This window comes from Emys orbicularis, chromosome 7, assembly GCF_028017835.1.
Source record: "Emys orbicularis isolate rEmyOrb1 chromosome 7, rEmyOrb1.hap1, whole genome shotgun sequence".
NCBI classification, from domain to species: Eukaryota; Metazoa; Chordata; order Testudines; family Emydidae; genus Emys; species Emys orbicularis.
This window is the reverse complement of record NC_088689.1, coordinates 32,332,759-32,356,595: the sequence shown is the minus strand read 5'-3', so window position 1 is coordinate 32,356,595 and position 23,837 is coordinate 32,332,759. Positions and strand designations below refer to the sequence as shown.

At 39.2% G+C, this 23,837-nt stretch overlaps 1 protein-coding gene across 1 annotated transcript in view; it reads right to left on the bottom strand.

Moving 5' to 3' along the window:
• The window catches only part of EXOC6 (exocyst complex component 6), a 176,942-nt gene that overhangs the window by 138,730 nt on the left and 14,375 nt on the right, over nucleotides 1-23,837 (bottom strand). The window contains exons 2-4 of the mRNA XM_065408079.1: nucleotides 1,776-1,947; nucleotides 437-484; nucleotides 260-350 (exon numbers count right to left, since the gene is read on the bottom strand). Coding sequence (XP_065264151.1) covers nucleotides 260-350; nucleotides 437-484; nucleotides 1,776-1,947 — 311 coding nt within the window. The remainder of the gene's footprint in view (nucleotides 1-259; nucleotides 351-436; nucleotides 485-1,775; nucleotides 1,948-23,837) is intronic.

Sequence of the window (23,837 nt, the reverse complement as noted above, 5' to 3'; positions counted from 1 at the left end):
ATGTCCTCTTGTTGTTAGCTTGCTAACAAAGCTGTATGTTTACCCTATTACAATTATTATAGAATAAATATACCATAATGAGATCTAAATTTGGACACATTTGTAAGATCCTAGTAACTCTTCTGCTAAATTTCATGTTACAGAACATTGAAATATGAGGGGAAAAAATAATACTTCTGTTGCATTTTGGGTACAATGACTTATCTCATTAGCTATTGTATTTAGCCAAATGTCACCATTGCACATATTTGTAACTCACCTGGAAGACACAACTGCAGTTTTTCCACTACTGTTGTAATATTCCGCTGCTGAATTCTACATCGGATGATTTCCTCTGTTTGGGCTATCACCTTAGATATTTTGTAAAAAATTACAATTAAATTATGCAAACAAATTTAATTTGCTGCAAATATTCAATTAAAAACCATTTTCTCACCTCTTTCCCAGCATCTTGAAGCCTTCGGTTGGTATCAGTAACTTGGACCTTAAAAATAATTTCACCTTTGTTAGACAAATATGCATATATTGCCCTGATGTAACTGCTCACCCTTGTAATTAGATCATGCTTCATGAGAAATTTAGAACAAAGAAATGCAAATTCAAATTAACTCTACAGCTTGAACTTGAACTTTTGATTGCAAAGGGCTTTTGTTAACTTCAATTACTTATGACAGTTCTTTCTAACAGATTCTGTGGCAAACTTCTCAAATTTACTTGGGATTTTTGAACTTTACTTGTTTCTGTAGGTCTGTCAAACAATTCAAATCATTGACCCAATTGACCACTGGTCCCTTTTTGATAACCTCAATGAGCTCTATGTGCCATTCATTGTCTGTAAGAAATGGTGATTGCATTTTATGGTAATTAAACATTCATACTTTGCTGAATGCAAACACTGGGTGGTTGATTAACATCAAACGTGGAAATCTCCAAACCACAGCAACATTTTAATGCTGCAGGTGCAGGCAAAGCTCGACCTCAGATTTTCCCACATATTAAGTGACTCATTAGGTCATCATAATAAGGAAGCACATTCTAGTTTATTAAAAATCTCATTAATTTCCAAACAAAGATGCTCAATGACCTCATTGACGCTGTATTTGGTCTCTTGTTATCTGAATATCCTTTATATAATGCTCTTCTAATCATAACCTCTGGTGAACTACGCTCATTCTGTCTGGTGTGCATATTTTGCTTTCCAAAGTGTAAAGAGAGCTAAAAGGGACAGGTCTCACAATTCATTATTCTGCATTCTGACTTCTGAGTAAACCTTAGTCCTCAATTCTAATGAATATCACAACACCACCTACTCTTTTGGGGAGCACAAGAACACTTTTTTAAAAATGTGCAACTGCAAGAGGAGGCTTTCCAAAAGAATCAAGATTTCTAACAATATTTTTTCTGAATCTGAAATTAAGAGGTCTTATACATAATTTGGTAATCAAAACACAAGACCTATTATAAGAAATATTGCTTTTATCAATACTTTGCCTTTTAAAAGTCTTCCAGAATTACTTAATACATTTATTTTTGGCAATGTTTTTTAAAAAAATTATAAATGAAGAAATCAGAAAATGAGACCTAAAAATATGAACATGGCAAATTTATTATTACAGTAAACAAGACATTTCTGAACAGCTATACAATATCTGAAAATTTAATTGTAAACATCAGGATGTGTATGTACACCATGAAAGTCTTATCCCTTAAAGAAGAAACATTCCATCTAAGAAACATTAATCAATATACACAAGTTTAAATAAGTAGTTTCTTACCTTTAATTTTCCTGCATCAGCCCTTACTTTAAGAAGTTCTGTAATAGCATCCACAAAGCCCTGATGATGAAAATTACACATCTTTTCTATCTCTCTGTCATGGTTACGTATGCAAGCATCTAGTTTTTCCATAAATCTTTGGTGTGCATTTGGCTGGTCATCATATACAGACCTGTTAAATACAAATTACAAAACAGAACTTTCTTTTTTCTGAATAGTTTAGTATAACAGGTAGGGACCATTACTGAAATCTTAAGGTTTTCATCTTTTAAATTCAAACTTGATATCACAATGACATAATTTGTGATCCACACCGCTGATATTATTAAACAAAAGACATAATTCAAAACCGAGCTCTGAACCTGACCCTTATGGCATTAATCCCGGTGCTTAACCAGTTATATCATGGTTGACCTCAGCCTCACTGGTCGGTTACTTATGCCCTTATGCTCAAATCTGAGTACAAAAGACTCAGCTTCTCTAACCACTTCAAATAGCATGGATCACTTTTTCATCAAATTCCACTGTTTGTTAAATATAAAGAAGTGCAAATATACATATTTATTTTTCTAGTATGTCTAACAGATTTGCCCAATTAAATACATTTTGCATGACTCTAGCCAAACACAGTTAAGAAATATCCTGAAGCATTCAGCCCCCTAGTGGACTACCATCAACAGTAACTAATAAAATGAGATCTTTTTTCTCATAAAAAGATTTATATACAGTTCCAAGAGTGCAATAGGGCCAATATTTTAAAACACAGATGCATAAAGTTTCCACCTAAATCTATGCCTAGACACACAAAAGTGGTCTGATGTTCAGAAGTGGTGAGCCACCATCACTCCTATTGACGTCAGCCCTTTTGATAATCAGGCTGTTTTTATTTAGGATCCTAACTATGGATTTAGTTGCCTAATTTTAGGCATCTGGTTTGAAAACTTTGGCCTTGGGACTTCACAGACAAGTAAGGAGTCTGTGTTCTTCTTCCTGAGCTGCTTATAATCCTACTGATGACATACAATTGAGGACTAAGAAGCAGATACAATAAAAAGCAAAGTTGAAAATGTGATTTGTTAATTCCACCTGTTTTAATAAAATTTGGTTTTGGAGTTTTCTGGGTTTTTTTTGCAAGGGTGGGGGTTGGCGGGTTGGTTTGTTAATTCTTTGAAGGTAGAACTAGGATTTATAGGCCTCATGGAAGAATTGAACGTGTAGCTTGTTGAACTTGCTTAGGGGAATAGTAGTCACATGAAAAAGGCATAGATATCAGAATGGGCAAGGAAAGGATATAGTGGGTGGTTAATCTTTAAGCTTCAACAGAAGGTTCAAAGAGGAGTGAGAGGTATGGGCAGCTAAACAGCAGAGAAAAGGACAGAGTCCTTAAATCTGATCAGTGAGGGAAAGGCAATCAAAGGATTAGAACAGTGACTTGACATGGTCACAGTGGCGGGCAAGACAGATGACTGTTGGAATGGCAACACAGACAACGCAAGAGTCAAGGAAGCCAGTAAGAAAGTTTTAGTATTGCCAACCCCAAGTGATCAAAAATCATCAGTCAAACTCCCAAAAGTATGGAATTGGTTTAAAAATCATGAGATTTTTTTAAAACTGATTTATTTTAATCTGCCTTCTAGTTTTTGGCCTTTTCACGTTTTCAGGCTTTTCTTCACAACCAGAAGGGCTAGAAACTTACTATTTCCCTCCCAAAAGGAAAGCCGAGATTCTCATGTAATTATAGGTGCTGGAACTAGGGGTTTTGGGGTTGCTGCTGCACCCCCTGGCTTGAAGTGGTTTCCATTATATACAGGGTTGCAGTCTGGTTCAGTGGCTCTCAGCACCCCCACTATAAAAATTGTTCCAGCACCACTGCATGTAATCACCTGACCTGGGCTTTAAGAAAAAACATCGAGATACTGTAACTTGGACAGAGTTTTTGGCTGTGTATTGAGACAGATCATACATCTGGATTTTGAGTACTTTATTCACAAAACTAAAAATATTTTCCATTTTGCTGACACCTATAGGCGAACAGTCATAGCACAAAAGAGAGCCTGGGACAGGTCATCTTCCATGGAAACCTCAACTTTCATCTCCCCCATTGTAGTTGTTTATTGCACTGTTCCTCAAATATTAGGAAAAATAAAATAAAACCAAAATATTGGAAAAGGCTAAAATAAGCAAAGATATAGTTGTGATGGAAATCATCCCTGCATTCACACCCTACAAACTACTGTAATAATCTTTGTACAAAATATGCCTTGTGAGGTATCATTTGAAAACTAATAACTCACTGGTCGATAATATCATGATGAAACATGTGTAGTAACATAATATGTAAATTTATAAATGTGAGCTGAAATTATAACTGAGGTGTGTTTATCAGACAAGTCTGGGGAGTGGGCAAACCCATTTCTCAAAGACATAGGACAAGCTGATGCCTCTAGCCAGATGTCATCAAAGCTGATGGGCCATCACCTATCAAGTGGACATTCTTTGGCAAGGAAGGGGAGCAAGAACAAACAGATCAGCATCTTAGCAAACAACAGCATGAAACCTCTTTCAACACAAAACTCCATAACTCCAACCTCACAGTGGGAATGAACTTCATCCAGGGGTAATCCTCAGGAAAATGCAATAAAAGGGTGACTGAACTATAAAAGTGAGGGGCAGAAACACCTCCAAGGGATCTCTCCCTATAGCTCTCTCTCTCCTTTTCACCTAAGACAACAAAAGAAAACATTGGATTTTGGCAGCAGATCCTGGCTGAGTGTTTGGTCAGCAATGTTTCTGGAAACATGTGGTAAGGGACTTCACCTTGAACCAAGTCTAGTTCATTAAGTTTAGTCTTTATATCTCTTATAACCATTTCCAACTTTAATGCCTTATACTTGTACTCATTTAAAACCTATCTTCTTGTAGTTAAATATACTAGTTTTATTCTTTAATTAAAACTAATCCAACATTGTGAATTGTTTGGGTAGCTTCATTTTAGGTAACAGACTGTTGAATATTGATCCCCTTAAAGGGGCAACGGACCTAATATATCTTGACTGTCCAGGAGAGGGCTGGACAGCACAGGACACACATTGGGGGGGCAGCGGGGGGGACCAGGATTAGGAGTGTGTTGGGATCACTCTGCAAGTGCTAATCAAGGCTGGTGGAAGCCAGAGTGTGAATGATGTGTGGCTAGCAGGATGCAGCTATACACAGACATTCAGGGTGTTACCTGCATGCTGGAAGGCTGTTTGTGAGCGGCCCAGGTGGGAGTTACAGCAGCAAAGCATTGTGAGACACCTAAGTGCGCAGGGCAGGGGTCACATAGCTCCTCACTGGTCTGGATTGCACCCCAGAATGTCATAATTGTACAGGACACTAGCGTGCAAACATTCCTGATACTTTAGTTTTACTTTTCTGCATGTATTTTTATAAATAACAAGCTTTTGTTCTCTCTTACAAAATGAACTTTCAATACAGACATCCCCTTAAGAGAGTCTTCCTATATGATAGCATATGATTTCTTATTTCTGTAACTTACTATAAAAACTTAGCTTTAAAATTTTCAGAAAAGGGTATTTGCTATGAGTGAATTTCACTCCAAGGCAAGCTTCCCCCCACCCCCCTCATTCTTTGGCAAAGAGATTTAGCTTTATTCCTTTTTTAAAAAGTTGCTGAGATCTTGAGTCCACAGAGGGAAAACTGGGAAGCACAGAAAATATTGAGGGACCGCCTGAGACATTTAAGTGGAGATTCATATTGCTTTCTTAAGGTAGAGTCCATTTATTTGTCCCCAGAGTACAAGGGGGAAGTGTTAGCCTCTAGCAAAGTGGAGGATTCTTCCCTCCCTCCCACCCCCCCAAAGACCTACTACTGCTGGATTAATCTTTGAAGAAGACCAACAGTTTTCCACTGTGTCTGGAAGGCTGTAGATTTAGTCTGAGGTTCAAGAATTGGGGAATGTAGAGTCTGGAGCCCTCTAAGTTTTTGTAACCATCTTGGCCAAGTTCTTGGGGAGGGGAAGAGTCCTATCCTTCCAAGTCTCTACAGGGAAGTATGACTTCCCATCCTTCTTCTATCTATACTCTCTGGGAAGCATGGGGGTTTACTAGAGTCATGGAAACTTACTTGCTGAATAAAGCTAGAACTGAAATGTCTGACAAGGCCTGGCGCTTCTGAGGAGAAAAGGGACAGAGAAGAGATGGCAGCTTCCCCTTCCTCTGATAGGGAGAGCCTTGAACTATTGAGATTTTTTTCCATTTTGATACTGACGTACACTTAGAATGTCCAGCTGGGGAAAGCAGTTAAAGCCAGAGAAGTAAAAGAGGTATTGAGCAGCCCTGCATAAAAGAGGAAGTTATTTTCAAGAGCAAGCAGATCTCTGGACTCCCAGATAGTCTGATCCACTAATACATGCAAGAAAGTGATGAAGGGTTCTGAGAACTGTACTCTCTAGCCCCCTATCACATCATGGGCAAATCCTGTAAGCTGCTTGACCTGGAGCAGCAAATGCTGTGGTACTCCAGGGTCCTAGTATGGGACAATCATCTGAGCACTATTCTGTCTCCGCTAGAAGAGGACGGGGTTAACATGCTAGAACCTGGAGAGCAGAAACATAAGGGAAACAACTTTGCAGTGCATTCCTGGAAAGGGAATGAGAATGCTGAGGAGAAAGAAGCCACCAAAACATGGCTTGGAAGATATTGTGGACACATCACCTGTGCCAGGATATCACTATTGCCAAACTATGAGCAGGTTGTTAAAGGAATTTGGACTTGGTCACACTTGTGGTATTTTCTGCCCATCAAGCAAGCTGAACTACTCTATGAGAAGCTGAAGCCATCTGCTTGGAGCTAAAACAGAAGATGAATTAAAGGTTGCATGTAGAGGCAGTGCTGGAGTGGGGGGGGAAATCTCAGAAGCAAGCAATTGGTCACTCTGCTTAGCAAGTTCAACCAGCAGAGAGAAACCTATTGGGCCAAATTGTTCAACGAAGCAGAACAAATTTGTAAGTTTTCCTATAATATATACTACCCAGTCAACTGTAGTATTGCTGGAAGAAGACTATGCCATGTTGGAAGGACAGTGGTGGGAACCTTGCACTGCCAGTTCTACACATAGCATGTGGACAAAGAAAGAGCTTCCTTTTCCAAGGTTATCTATCTACACTGTTCATGAATAGGAGGTTTTATTAAGTGAATTTATCACAATTTAATATTAATAAAAAAGGAGAGCTAAAAAAATAGATGAGACCTAGACGCAGAAAAGGACTTTGAAACATGATGTGACGAAACAAACTCCATACACTGAATTTTTTCTATTCAAATACATAAACTGGGAAATAATTGGGCACTACGAGATTGGCAATATATCGAAGATGTTATCAAACAAATAATTCCCGACAAAACAATGATCAACTAGGAAATTCTTGGAAGCACATATCCAGGTGCAAGATGATGCAGTGTCCAGTACATAATGAAAAGAACCAGTATTTCTTTTTATTTACGGGTTTTTGTATGGGGCTCACCAGCTTCATACCTAAACACTTCATATACATTAAGGGTTAATACTTCCCTAATTCACAGAGGGTAGGGAAGGATAATCTCACCACACCCACAGGAGGTTGCACAGTATTGTTATTCCCATACTGCAGAAGGAAAACTGAGACATAAAAAGATTATGTGACTTGCCAAAAGTCACACAGTCAGTGGCAGAGTCAGGAAGAAAACCCAAATCTCACGTGTCCCAGTTCAGTCTCTTAACCACAAGACCATCCTATTTGTCTATAGGGACACCTAATATTTACTGTTTTCTATACTGCATTGTGCCTTTCCATAGAAGCAGATTAACAAAATGTTGATGTATGTATTATCTAAAACATTATCTGATAGACTATCTTTAAGGTTCAGCAAATAACACAAAAAGTTACATTATAAAATGATCCTAACGTAACCATCACAGCACAGTTTTTATGTCTTACATATGTAAAGAGCTCCATCTTGTGGGAATGATGACAAATTAAACCTTTTCTCCAAATTGTGATGGAAAACATGAAAGGGAACTTCTAAAATCAAGCAAGTTATAATTATATCACAGTGTTTCAAAGAAACTTTAAGAATATCACTAAATATTTAAATTTTTATCTGAATGTTAAATTTATAACAGCTTTCCTTTTCTCTCTTTTTTTTTTTTTAATCAATCAAGTCTATTTTATTTAGTGGGAGACTCATTACTCCCACTTCATTATTATCTGTATTATTTCCCAGGCTCCACTTCCCATAGAGCACATTATTGGATCTATACGATTTGGGAGGGACTCCTGAATAATGTGATACTGCTTCTCTCCTCTGTCTCCCTCAAACGCTCTTACTCTCTTTTCCTCACATTTTATACTGCCCCCAAATTTTCAACTCTGATTGTGCCATATGTTTGTGCTGAAAACGTGTATCGTAGAAGTTGTTGAGGTTTTCACAGCTGGAAGGTATTGGAGTTGCTTGGGAGCCTGGGAGCAGTTGAGGCTTTTGGTACTGGGGAAAAGATGTATGTGTTTGGGAGGGGGGGAAATGACTTCATTGCGGGGGGGGGGACACAGGAGAGGGAGAAGAAGAAGATGGGAAATTTGAAATTTGAATTCCTCATTCTCCATGGCAACCTTGACAGCAACCTCCTGCACCAAAATCTGCCAGTTCATTGAATAACACTAGAGATGTATATTACCTTAAATTTTCTGCCAAAATAATCAGCTGTGACGTAGTTAACAATGCTGACATTTAAAACATCCTTAGTAGGTTTCAGTGTCAATACCCTTTTGAGATTAATGTGGGCAGCTCATCTCCGTCAGAACTATTGTTTCAAAGCTGTCTACAAGCTCGTACAGACTTACTGTGTAGTCATCACTCTAATCACGGATATCTTTTGGAAATACAAGGGCTAACTGCTTACTTTGTAAATGATAGCTTAGGTTCTGGAGCACAACTATGTGCCAACTCTCACTTTTCTACCAGCTACTTTCTTTTTATCTTTAGCATCAGGGCTTTGACCTCAAGAACAGAAGCCTAATAGTTCTGTTCAGTTTCACACATGAACTCAACAGGGAGAAAAGCTTCAAGAACTTGTAGAAAGACAACAATTTTTTGGTAGTTCAACTGTCAAACCCTCTTGAGAGAGGCACTCTTTTTCCTTGGACAGCCCTACACATCTACATTAGAGCCCTGAAGATCCCACCACCATTTTCTAATCTTTATTCCCCCACATCCTGGACAATCTGTACCCCAGCCACTGAAGATAATTAAAGAGAATATTGCCTTAATTATATAGAGGGGGCCATTTGATCTACAATTCAAGGATTCCCTCCCCACACACTCAATGCACCAACTCCACTGAATTTCCAGCCTCTAACATCTCAAGGAGCAAACAACATTATTTTAGAAGGCCTTTTTAGCATTTAACATTATACGGTCCTCATGGACTTCTATTATAACTTTAATTCTGCCGGAAAATGCAGAGGACTGAGCATCAGGAGACATGGGTCAGGTATGCTGTGTAACTGGGGAAGTAACAACTTCTTTGTGCCTCAGTCTCCTCATCTGTAATGTGGGAATATAGGACTTACTCAGACTTTTATAAAAAATGCTTTAATATCCTCAGATGAGAGGTGTTATAGACATGCAAAGTGTTATTACAGGGACTTAAAGAGAGATTAGGCAGAAACTTGATTTATTGTATTTTGTGGGTTGTGCACAACTGTAGATTTTGTGCTTAAGGAGTATATGGACTCTTCCCAGGTAGTGACCATAGGCGCACTGACAAGCCTCTTCAAAAGAAACAGAGGAGGCCAGGAGAAGCCATATCGTACCCTGCACTGGCCAACAGTGATGTGAAAGGAAGACTTTACACTGAACATTACTTAAGGTTATTGAAGCTGCTGCCCTCAAAAGATGCTCCCGGAGGCACTATGCTTCCAGGAGCTCCCTCTGCAGAGATGTACCTCTTCACCCTCCTCCCAACAATGTATGTTCTGTTGTAATGCCACAACTGAGCCCTGAATGTCAAGGTATGGTATCATTATCACATTTCAGAGACTTTTGGTCTTATTTATTCAACATATAAATCCTGAAAACAGCTATAATAGCGCAAGGAATTTGTTTTTATTTAAAATACTAAGATTACATGAAGGGGCTTAAGAGACTAGAAACTATACCTTAAAGTGAGAATGTTAATATAAGGAATTTTTTTAAGTAATAAGTGAACAGACCAAGGATATTTTCAAAGAAAAGTTTCTCAGTTTATAGGGTCAGACTTCATTTTTAACACTACCTTTGAAAATGTTTCATAAGTCATTATAGCAAAAGCCATACTGATTTCTATCTCATGCCCATGGATATTTACTGGGTGCAAAAGTTTTGTGCTGCTATGTAGCATGCCAGTTTGTGAATCATTCACAGGTAGAAACAGAAAAGCTAGAAATATTTAAATTCTTTATTTAGCGAGAAAAATAATAAATTTTGCCCCAAAATAAAGATCAGTCAAGCAAATATTTTAAAACCAATAAAATCCCTAGACACATAAATGTACAGTCATAATAAAGTGCAAAGTTCATTTAATAAATTAATTAATTCTAAGGCCAGAAGGGACCATCGTTATCGTTTAGTCTGATCTCCTGTATAACACAGGCCATAGAACTTCTCCAAACAATTCCTAGAGAATATCTTTTAGAAAAACATCCAATCTTGATTTAAAAATTGTCAGTGATGGAGAATCCACCACAGCTCTTGGTAAGTTGTTCTAATGGTTAATTACTCTCACTGTTAAAAATTTACATCTTATATCCGGCCTGCATTTGTCTAGCTTCTACTTCCAGCCACTGGGTCGTGTTATACCTTTCTCTGCTAGACTAAAGAACCGATTATTAAATATTTGTTCCCCACTTAGATACTTACAGACTGTAATTAAGTCACCCCTTAATCTTCTCTCTGTTAAGATAAATAGATTGAGTTCCTTGAGTCTAACACTATAAGGCATGTTTTCTAATCCTTTAATCATTCTCGTGGCTCTTCTCTGAACCCTCTTCAATTTATCAACACCCTTCTTGAATTGTGGAAACCAGAACTGGACACAGTATTCCAGCAGCAGTTGCACCAGTGCCAAATACAGAGGTAAAATAACTTCCTACTCAAGGATCCCCTCTTTATGCATCCAACAATTGCATGAGCACTCATGGCCACAGCATCACACTGGGAGCTCACGTTCAGCTAATTATCCAACTCAAACTCCTGCTGCCCCCCGAGCTTATTTAAAGTCACAACTTCCCAGGACAGAGTCCCCCTGTAAGTATGGCCTACATTCTTTACTCCTAGATGTATACATTTGCATTTAGTCATATTAAAACACATACTGTTTGCTTACACCCAGCTTACCAAGTGGTCCAGATCATGCTACCAGTGACCTGTCCTGTTAATTATTTACCACTCCCACAATTTTTTGTGCCATCTGCAAAATTTATCAGTGATGATTTTATGTTTTCTTCCAGGTTATTAATAAAAATGTTAAATAACATAGGACCAAGAACCAATCTCTGTGGGATCCCATTAGAAACACACCCATTCAATGATGATTCCCCATTTACAATTATATTTTGAGACATCAGCTAGCCAGCTTTTATCCATATAATGTGATCCTTGTTAATTTTATATCTTTCAAGTTTTTTAATCAAAATGTCATGCATTACCAAGTCAAATGCCTTACAAAAGTCCAAATATATTATATCAACACTATTACCTTTATCAACCAAACTTGTAATCTCATCAAAAAAAGATATTAAGGTAGTTTGATAGAATCTATTTCCCACAAACTTATGTTGATTGGCATTAATTATATTACCCTCTTTTAATTCTTTATTAATCGAGTCCAGTATCAGCTGTTCCATTATCTTGCCCAGGATCAATGTCAGATCGATAGGCTTATAATTACCCGGGTCAATTTGTTTAGCCTTTTAAAATACTGGCACAACATTAGCTTTCTTCCAGTCTTCTGGAACTTCTCCATGTTCCAAGACTTACTGAAAATCAACATTAATGGTCTGTTGAAACAGTGCAACACAGAAAAGCACCTTCCTTTGCAATTAATACTTCATTACAGTTAATTATGTATGCAAGTAAAAGCAGAGTTATCTTTACTTATTCTTCCCCTATCCTATAAGAGACTCCATTATTTCCATAATATTTCAGATCTTTTATTTTAAAAGTATACTTTAACATCAAAGAAGGATTTTAATTTCTTAACCCTGCCATAACTTCTACATACATAGAAATGTTATATAAAATGAATATATTCTACTCAGAAAAATATATTTTGTCTGTCTCAACACACTTCTCATGACTACAATATTTTTCTGTCAGTATATGCCTGGACTACCCAGATACCCAAAGATTTTCAAGTGTGCTCCATTTATATCCCAACCATTAGCATAATAAACCATGATATATATATCTGTTCTATACTTCACTACTCTAAGTCCTCAATACTCATTATTGCTCAGATGTAGACTCTCTTCAACAATTTCAGGTGAGACCATTAAGTTACTGACATTAAAAATGTAGGTTCTCATCACTCTTACCTTAATTTATTAGGTCAGAACTGAAAGGTTGCAAATTCAGTTGGTACAGACATAGTAAAGGACAGCCTAAACATAGTAAATTACAACTGGCTTGTTATGTGTCTAGGCTGAACTACTATGTCTAGGCTGAACTCTGCAATAGCATCCTAATAATATTTCCATAAGCCCACAAGTAAAAGGCATTTTACAGTCAAAAAGGTTGAGAAATTTTCTGTCCTGGGAGTTTTCAATCTAAAGTTAGCGGTGAAAGATAAAACAATCTGACAGACAGATAGACTGGTGTAGGACAGCTGAATTCAAGAGGAGAGATTAGCAATGAAAACAAAGAAAGGGAATGAGTAAACTAGAAGAACAAAGCTTCCTCGGATATAGTTCATTTACCAAGAGTTAATGGCCCAGATTTGTAATTGTATTTAGGTGCCGCTGCACTCAGCATTGCAACTCCTACCTGATTTAGGAGACTGTCTCATTTTCAAAAGAGATTTAGGCATAATCAATAGGATTTAGGCTCCTAACTGCCTAAATTCCTTTTGAACACTAGATTTAGAGTCCTAAATCAGTTAGGTATTGCAATACTGAGCACAGCAATGCCTAAATATCTTTAAGAAACTGGGTCAACATCCCTACTGTTGTGAAAAATGCTGAGTCTTAGATGACCACAAGTGCACAGGATCTTAGCTTTAAAAATCATCCAAAAGATGATAGCTCCAGTAGCAGTGTCCGTTCACACCATGCTACGACATTAATTTAGTCTTCTCAATGAGAAAAGTGCTACCCAAAGTATCACCAGCGCCGTTTTCTACAGAACATGGGTACTTCCTTTAGCTCTCCTATCAAACTGTAGCCTACTTGACAAATCATGGAATCACAAAATAAATGTTAATGCATGATCACAGAACTTTAATTATTCCAGAAATTTAAGTTAAATGGAAACTTTGCCTTTGTACTATTTTACAAACAAGTGTAACAAAGACAAAGATAGATTACTCTGAAAAAGTTATTAGTTAATTTTCACTAGTTTTAAATACTACTTACCTGATGTATATTATCTTATATGGTGTGCAATATTACGAAAAATAGCATTAAGATTTAAGCAGTTTAACTGAACTGTTTCAAAATTTAAAATATATTTTTGCAGTGTCAGGAAAACTTAAATTTATCCATAATAAATCAATAAGTAAATAATTTCCTATGGTGGGTTTATATCTACTCAACTGAAATGAAAAGTTTGGTTTCTCACTCATCAGAAGTACTTCAGCTAACATTCCGTTATCTCTGAATCATAACTATTCATGTTATTTCTTCTGCTCTTTTAAGCAACTACCTACTCACTTGGTTACACAGCTACAGTAGTAATTATTGTGACAATCATAGTAAAACTCACTGCTTTAATCTCAAAACTGTAAACAATTTAGGCAATGAATGCATATACAGTACTATATCATACACATCTGACATATTGAAAGTTATCTTCCACACTTGTATCTGAAATGTTATTTGGATTAATCTAAGAAAATAAAGAATTACTTACTTACCTGTAATAGTTCTCTGAAGATATACATGCCAATGGATTACCATTCTAGAGTTCTGTGGGACTGCACACAGTTCTGGCAGAAACCCTCCCAGATAGATCTGAGCTGTTGCATGCAGAGACGTCGTCGCACAGTACTTTGGTACTGTGTGCCGAAGTACTTGGGCAGTCCCTAGTGTTCCAATAGTTAGTTCTTTTCAATTATGAGGCAAAAATACTCCCTTAAAAGCTAATTAAAAAATTATATAAATTAGGAAAGTTACAGATCCTCAGTTTTCTATTGAAGAGGGTGAGTGAACGGTATTCCATGAACATGCAGGTTTTCAGAAAATAATAATTACACCTAATTACCTCTTCTCTAAAGATATACATCTCACAGGATTTCTCACTCTAAAAAGCTTCATGTTTTAATAGAAAAATGTAATAGACTGCAGGCAGTGAGAGAAACATGGCAAACTGCCAGGACTAGTAAGAGCAATTTAAATATAGTTTATATTTTTTATGTATACTATAAAGGGGTCTTGGCACTTGAAGTCCCCAGGAGGTAATCTGAGAAGCCATCTACCCCATTCCAGATGTCAAGGGAAGGCAGAAGACAGCTGAAGGAATGACCAAAACAGATGTTGGGTGAGAGGAAGATGGTTCTAGAGAATAGTGTCTGGGAGACGGATGGTACAGGAAAACCCAGCCCACCTTAAGGGGCCTGGAACCAGAAGCCTTGTAAAGTGAATGAGGTTAAGGCTGCCCTCTCCCCCCGCTGGCCCAGATAGGTATTTGGGGTAGTTCGACCCACCTGGAAAGGGTCAATGGAGTTGTCAGAGCGGGGGAGGAGGGGAGCTTGACTCAAAAAGGAAACTCCAAGCCCAATCAGGGAGAGCTGGCTGAGAGGAGGATTTTGCCAGCACAAAGTCCCAGAAGAAGGACTGTGTAAAAGGGGAGAGTTCTCAGGCCAGGGAGGCCAGGATTTGAACCACACAGCCCCAGGAAGGAAGACTGTGGGGCTCTGACCTAGGGGCAGGCTAAAGGAAGCTAGACTATGTTTAATAAATTAGAATCCAAGAAAAGGGTAGTAATTTTTTTTTTAAGTCTCTTGTGAGTGGATTATTTCCAGGAACAAGATGGGAAACTGAGGCAAGGAACTCCAGTGAAATGCCATGCTGCAAGAGGGTGCTGCTAGGAGTCTGCACCCCTCCTACATAATATATAGAGTTATACACTTCTCGATGAAGCAGCTGTAAAGAGCTCTCTACCTTTATAGGCCCTTGAACAGGATGTCAGTGAGAAACATCCTAGTTTTGCACAAATGTGGATTATACAGGATTCAGATAAACTAACACTTTTGCAGCTATGAAACAGGGGCTTGTACTTGATTTTTGGCAAGAGGAAAACATAAGACCATCTCCTCAGTTTCAAATCTGGAATTGATTAAGTGGAGTAATGAGCTAATTATGAGTAGTGCTCCGAATCAGTGACAGAGGTAGGTACTGTTTACATTTTCATTTGATGTGATAAATAGTCCGTCCATGAAGAAAGCAAGCTGAAATCAAGGAATCTTTTCAGGGTTGGAAATATAACAGGTTGTCGGGTGCTAGCAATATGAGAAGAGATGCAGAGAGATTCTTCAGACTCACTCTAGCAAACAGATCAGGTAGGCCGCCAGTCCAGATGTATAGAAAAATACCTCTCTAATCCAGAGGGAATTAGAGGCAGGGATAGAACTGTCCTGAAGGGGAAAACACTAAGAATAGCCAAACTCAGGGGAAAGCTTAATTTTAGATTTAAATTTCTTCAGTGCTAAAAGTTGTCTGAAAAATATGGGCGGTATATCATAACCCCAGCTAAAGTAAATTTTCATGCACTTGATACAGACAATTCACAATTTTATGTTATACATATATATATAAAAACAATAATATGATGTTTTATTTATACTCATATATTATTGTTTTTAACTGAGGTAACAGGCCTCATACAAATTCTTAAAACAAAATATGTCCTATGAGTTTGGGGGAGATGGGTGGTTCAGTGAGGTTGGGTCTCTCTGGGTATAGATGGCCGAGCTAGAAGTGAAATTCAGTGGGACTGTGGGTCCCTAGAGACAGGAGGCTGAGAAGTGCAGTGAGATTCAGTAGCATTGGGGATGCTTCAAGATTCAGTGGTGTCGGGGGGTCTCTAGAGATAGGCGGTTGGGGTACAGTGACAGTCAGTAGGGTTGGGGGTGGCAGTGAAGTGACAATGGGGTTGGGGATTTAGTGGCAGTGGGATTAAGGGTCTCAGCGGTTGGGGTGCAGTGACAGTCAGAGGGTTTGGGCATATCTCTCTGGGGTTGGGGTGCAGTGACAGTGGGATTGGGGGTCCATGAGGATAGGGGTCTGAGGTGCAGTGACAATCAGAGGAGTTGACTGTGTCTCTGGGATTTGGAGTCTCTATGGGACTCTGGAGATAGAGAATTGAGGGTGCAGTGACAGTTTGTGGGGATGGGGGGTTTCTCTCAGGGGTGGGGTGCAATGGGAATGAGGCTGCAGTGAGCAGGGTTGGGGGTCTCTCTTGGAGGATGGGATGCAGTAACAGTGGGGTTGGGAGGTCCCTCTCTGGGGATGAGAGTGCAGTAATGGTGGCAGTGCCTTGACATTGGGGTTGGGCATCTCTCTCTGGGGATGGAGGTACAGTAGGGGTCTCTCTCTGGGTGTGAGGGTACCATGACAGTGGGGGTGGGGATCTCTCTCTGGGGATGGAGATACAATGACAGTAGGGGTCTCTCACTAGGTGTGGGGGTGCCATGACAGTGGGAGTGAGGATCTCTCTCTCGAGGTGGCATGATAGTGGGGGTGGGGATGTCTGGCGGAGGGGGTGCAGTGATATTCTGTGGGGATTCTCAGTGAGTGCTAGGGCCTGTGTCGGGGTGCTGCCTCTGACCTCCCATCGCTTCCCACTCCCTGTTGGCCCAGCTCCGAGCCTATCCCCTAACAAGGTGCTGGGCAGACTTGGCTGGCTGGAGCCCTCCAGAGCTGCTGCCTGCCACTCCTCAGATTCCTGCAGCTCCCAACCCCAGGCTTGGCTTGGCTCCACTCCTCCAGAGACACCAGACCCACTTGTGATGGCAGATGGGCCAATACGTGGCCAGCGCCTGCCCATGGGGGAGCAGCGACCATGGCGTTGTAGGAGGCAGCAACTCAGGTAGTGTTCTGTGCTCCTCATTGACTCTTTGAGCTTTCAGTGTTTTGCTCCTGGGTCTCATCCCCTTCTCCCGCACACTTTAAGCCCTGTTTTCCTTGTTGCTTGAGTTAAAGCTGAAAACCAACTTGAGGAATGGGGTCATTTTGGACCTCCTGAGGGCACATGCAGAGCAGGGAGCAAGCTGTGAAAGCCACGCGCTTTACAGACAGCTTATTTGAAAGAACTGCAAAAAGGTAGATAAGTTTCTTCATCATTGGCACCACAATGATACTGCAGAAAGGACCTTGGTGCCCTTATCTCTTCTCACCACTTGGGCTGAGAGAGAAAGAGAAACAAATGCAGAACCTCAAAGTCAGCTCTCAGCAAGTAAATGAAGGAGGAGCCACTTTTCAAATAAATATTTGTAGTTTTAAAAGGGAATCTGCATGTTATTTTTAAACTAAAACTTCCTTATCTATATTCAAAAATGTTGTTAAAGCAGACAAAGATGTTCATTTTGAAAACTGTTGCACAGCAAGCTGTGAAAAGTATATATATTCAATAAAAGCTTTCACTTAACTTTTCATAATCTTTTATGGCTTGATACACACTATGGGAACACTAGAGGGCATCATTCCACACACAAAATACCTTATTGCTAATAATAAGAAAGCTACAAGAGGCTGATCACTACAGAGTTAACATTCAGTTAAATATCCCACCTAATCAAACAGAACTACCAACACTTCTCCAGATACTCTAAATGAAGCTATGCAGATTAAAACTCACTTCTCAGCTCATCTGAGCTATTACAAGACAACTGTCATATACTTCATTCACGCATAGTATCACTCATACACATTATCACAGATCACTTTACAGCTGATTACAGTGTAACTACATGTAATATATTTGAGTTACAATATATCAAACAGGCAGTATCTGTGGATGTAGTGGGTACACAATTCTTAAAATTACTAAATTTCAGATACAATGAAAAGTGGGAAGCAAAAGGATTAGGATTTTATTAAAGCAAGAAAAGATTAGAAGTCTTAGGCCAAGGAGAACAGAGGTTATGAGATTTGAAGAGACTCTGAAAATCAGTTAGGCATACAGAGGAAAGAACAGAGAGAGAGAGACAGTATGTACTGCCCACTATTGTGAAACAAAGGAGGAACAGAAACACATCTCTAGTTTTCAGAGTAGCAGCCGTGTTAGTCTGTATCTGCAAAAAGAACAGGAGTACTTTCGGATGGCTACAACCCATCCGAAGAAGTGGGTTGTAGCCCACGAAAGCTTATGCTCTAATAAATTTGTTAGTCTCTAAGGTGCCACAAGTACTCCTGTTCTTTTTACATCTCTTAGTTGAGATTATAGCCATTCACAGGACAACTTTATTTCTGTCTCTGCTAAATTCACCTTTGGGTGTTAAGGTCTTATTAAGAAGCCTGTAGCAGGAGTGGAGAGACTCAGGTGTCTAATCATTCTCACAATCTAGAAGAAAGACTGCACACAAAAAGATGTTGATTTAAAAAAGATAAAATCTACAAAGGAAGAAACTCCAGTCTTTCAGCTGAACAAGAACATTCATAGGACAGACTAACTTCCCAACTGAAATTAAATGATCAAGAGCCAGTGGAAAATAATTGCCAAGACAAACGTATTAGAAAAAGTATAAACAAAATTATAAATTCTCCAAAAATAATAATTTATAATAAATCTTTCCAGGGTTCAAAAAAAGTGTTGCAATTTAGTATTCCTTTTACGATTTATAAATGGGCAATTGGTTTAATTTTTAACAGTATCTCACATTCACAAAGAGAAACACCTTTAGGAGTCTGTGGAATGTTTCATTCTTGGACAGAACTGCTTCCTTCCTAGGGATCTAAACAGCAGCAGAATAGGAGAAGCAAAGGTATACTTTAAGAATTGGTGGACTGTTTAGAAAATTTGGAAGATGCATGATATTTTAACTTTTATGAGTTAGGATAGTGTGTGGAAAGAAAGAAAGAAAGAAAGAAAGAAAGAAAGAAAGAAAGAAAGAAAGAAAGAAAGAAAGAAAGAAAGAACTGCACATGGTTGTGCCCATGTACAGAATTGTAATAGTACTCATTGGAACATAGTATTGAGAGGTAAATCTGAGACCTGAATACATCAGAAGTCTAATGGGATGTGCTAGTAGTGTCTACCTATGACCAACAATGGTCAACTTTTGTTTACGACTTTGTTTTTTTAATGTTTATTCATTTTAGGTGGAATTCCTTGATTTCCAGACCCTTCCACTACTGGCCAGTTTGAGGCAGAGTGTTGGCGCTGCTGTGATGATATCATGAGCAAAGCAGCAGCAGCAGGGAGGAAAGAGAAACTCACAACTGCTAGGAGTCTCCCTGTACAAGCAACAAGATTGATATACCCAATATCCGCCCTAAGATAACAATTTTAGCGGGAGGAACTCTGAGATGCTGGTATTGAGAAACTGGAAAAAGAACTTAGAATACGGGGGGGGGGGGGAGATGTGCAAGAAGCTTGGCTAAAGCAGAAGAGGAATTAAAGGAGGGTAATGTGATTAATGCAAATCAACATGGGTCTATGGGAAACAGATCCTGTCAAACTAACTTGATATCTTTTTTGATGAGATTATAAGTTTGGTTGATAAAGATAATAGAGTGGATGTAATATATTTAGACTTCAGTTAGACATTTGACTTGGTACTGCATGACATTTTGTTTAAAAAACTAGATCAATATATAAGTAACATGGCACACATTAAATGGATTGAAAACTGACTGATAGGTCTCAAAATGTAACTGTAAATGTGGAATCATCTTTTAGTGAGTCTGTTTCCAGTGGGGTGCTGCAGTTCTTGGCCCTAAACTATTAAATATCTTTATCAATGACCTGGAAGAAAACATAAAAGCATCACTGACTAAGTCTGCAGATAACACAAAAATTGGGGGAATGGTGAATAATGACAAGGACAGGCTACTGATTCAGAGCAATCTAGATCACTTGGTAAACTGACCACAAGCAAACAATATGGTTTTAATATGGCTAAATGTAAATGTATACATCTGGGAACAAAGAATGTAGGCCATACTTACAGGAGATGGGGGACTCAATCCTGGGAAGCTGTGACTCTGAAAAAGATTTGGGGGTCAAGGGTGGATAACCAGCTGAACATGAGCTCCTAGTGTGACACTGTGGTCAAAAGAGCTAATGGATCTTGGGATGCATGAAGAGGGGAATCTTGAATACAAGTAGAGAGGTTATTTTACCTCTATATATAGCACTGATGCAAATGCTGCTGGAATACTGTGTTCATTTCTGGTGTCCACAATTCAAGGAGGACATTGATAAATTGGAGAGGGTTCAGAGAAGAACCACAAGAATAATTAAAGGATTAGAAAGGGATAGATAATAAGATGGAAAATATCATGTTGCCTCTATATAAATCCATGGTACGTCCACATCTTGAATACTGCATGCAGATGTGGTCGCCCCATCTCAAAAAAGATATATTGGAACTGAAAAATGTTCAGAAAAGGGCAACAAAAATTATTAGGGGTATGGAACGGCTGCCGTATGAGGAGAGATTAAAAAGACTGAGACTTTTTAGATTGGAAAAGAGACGATTAAGGGGGGATATGATAGAGGTCTGTAAAATCATGACTGTGTGGAGAAAGTAAATAAGGAAGTGTTATTTACTCCTTCTCATAACACAAGAACTAGGGGTCACCAAATGAAATTAATAGGCAGCAAATTTAAAACAAACGAAAGGAAGTATTTTTTCCACACAATGCACAATCAATCTGTGGAACTCCTTGCCAGAGGATGTTGTGAAGGCCAAGACTATAATAGGGTTCAAAAAAGAACTAGATAAGTTCATGGAGGATAGGTCCATCAATAGCTATTAACCAGGATGGACAGGGATGGTGTTCCTAGCCTCTGTTTGCCAGAAGCTGGGAATGAGCGACAGGGGATGGATCACTTGATGATTACCTGTTCTGTTCATTTCCTCTGGGGCACTTGGCATTGGCCCCTGTTGAAAGACAAGATACTGGGCTAGCTGGACCTTTGGTCTGACCCAGTATGGCCATTCTTATGTAGAAAACATACCTTATAGCGATAGACTCAAGGAGCTCAATCTATTTATCTTAACAAAGAAAAGGTTAAGGGGTTTGATTATAGTCAGTAAGTACTTATATGGGAAACAAATATTTAATAATGGGCTATTCAGTCTAGCAGAGAAAGGTAAACATGATCCAGTGGCTGGAAATGGCAGCTAGACAAATTCAGACTGGAAATATGGCATAAGTTCTGAATGGTGAGAGTAATTAATCATTGGAACAATTTACAAAGGGTCACGGTGGATATTCCATCACTGCCCATTTTAAAATCAGGATTGGATGTCTTTGTAAAAGATCTGCCCTAGACATTATTTTGGGGAAGTTCTATTGTCTGTGTGATATAGGAGGTCAAACTAGATGGTCACAATGACTTAGAATCTATGAACTACCAGTGGTGTCAGTTACACCTTTAGCTGAGCAGCAAGGGGAGCTGACAGAGTAGTACCTTTCCATTAGTAATGCCCTACCTTCCACACCTTTCCCTCTGTTGCAAATTTCAAACCCGCTAGTTGCATTGCCATAGAGGACTTTCGCTTCCTGATTACACAAGATCTATGAAGCAACTCAAAAACTTGCATACACATATTCCTTCTAGTGCACTGACAATCATTTACTTAGTGCCAATCAGTTACATCTATGTAAACACAGTGAAGATAATGGAGATCGCATACATCTGAACACTATGAAGATGATGGGATTGTGCATGTGTAACAGAAAGGATAAGTTGGACTGTAGAACTTTTATTACTGTAGGGGATGTATGACATGACTTTCACAGAATCACAGACACATAGGGCTGAAAGGGACCTCGAGAAGTCATCATGTCCAAGATTCCAGCCCCCTGCACTGTGGCAGGACCAATTAAACCTAGACCATCCCTGACAGGTATTTGTCCAACCTGTTTTAAAAGCCTCCACCCTTGGAAGCCTATACTAGTGTTTAACTATCCCTACAGTTAGAAAGTTTCTCCAAATATCTAACCTAAATCTCCCTTGCTGCAGATTGAGTCTGTTGACAGTAGCTGTGTGGTGCTCTGCTCTTGTTCGATGATGATAACAGTCGGCTGCGTGAGTGTTCCCTCTGTGTGCTGCCCCAGATACCTGACACAGCAAACCCCAAGAGAACCCCCCAAAGACCACAGACTCTAGTAAGGTACGAAGGAACCTGAGCCAGGTTTATTGTCAAACGAAGCACAGTATTAGTTTCCCGTAGACTCTACAAGACATACTACGAATTTGTGCCCCCTGGCAATGGACCGGCTCAGTGGTGGGACTTTCCACTGCCCCCAGGCCAGACAAAAATGTGCACTCCAGGACCTATTTTTATACAGTTACAGGACAGATTACTCATCCCTATTGACGTATTGAGGTACAGCCCCTTGACTCATTAGGGTGCTGTCTCCCCCCTTTGATCATGTTGTTTCAAACAGATCTATCCATCATGCTGTCCTTTTCACCCTGTCTTTAAGATACACCTGCCTGTTCCTCGTTATCTCTGTGGAGTGTTCTGATGCCATCTTGGCACAAGTTCCTCTTATTAGCACTTATGTGTGGATGCACCTGCTTCTAGCAACCCTCTTCTCACCAACATCTGTGAGTGGGGCCTGCCTCTGGCTCACAGCCCAGCTTTTGCTTAGCAATGCCTGAAAGTACTTTGGTTCAGGCCTTAGGCCTCATACTGGGCCTCTGATAAGGGTTTATGTTTCAGGGCCTCATCTTACTACAGAGTCCATTACTTTTTGTCTTACATGGAGATCAAGTGATCACAGTCTTCTTTATCACAGCCCTTAACACATTTGAAAACTTATCAGGTGTCCCGTGTCCCCCTCTCTTCCCCCCCGGTCTTCTTTTCTCAAGACTAAACAGTGCCATTTTTTTAACCTTTCCCCAAATGTCAGGGTTTCAAACCTTTTAACATTTTTGTTGCTCTCCTCTGGAGTGTCTCCAATGTGTCCACATCTTTCCAAAGTGTGGTGCCCAGAACTAGACTCAGTACTATAGCTAAGGCCTCCCCAGTGCCGGGAGGGACAATTACCTCCCATGTCTTACATACAACACTCCTGTTAATACACACTAGAATAATATTACTTTTTCAGCTGCATCACATTGTAGACTTATATTTGCGATCCATTAGAACCCCACATCCTTCTCAGCAGTACTACTGCATAGCCAGTTATTCCCCATTTTGTAGTTGTGCATTTGATTTTTCCTTCCTAAGTGAAGTATTTTGCTAGGGTTGCCAACCCTCCAGATTTGGCCTGGAGCCTCCCGGAATCGGCATCGATCTCCCGGTGACTACTGAAAGCAATCCAGGAGATTTTAATAGGATATTTTAAGAAAATGACATTATGTCATGTTGGGGGGAAAAAATCTCCTGGAATAGCTTCAGTCAGAATTGGCAACCCTATACTTTGCACTTTATTGAATTTCATATTGTTGAATTCATACCAATTCACCCATTTGTCAAGGTCATTTTGAATTCTAATTCTGTCCTCCAAACTGCTTGCAACTCCTCAAATAGAGTTCCAATGCTGAAAGTTAGGAAAAAACATTTTTTAAAAGCTCAAACTGATCATTTTGATACAGAAGTCACAGACAAACAAGGAACTTCACGGTTACATTTTTACAGTCATTTTCA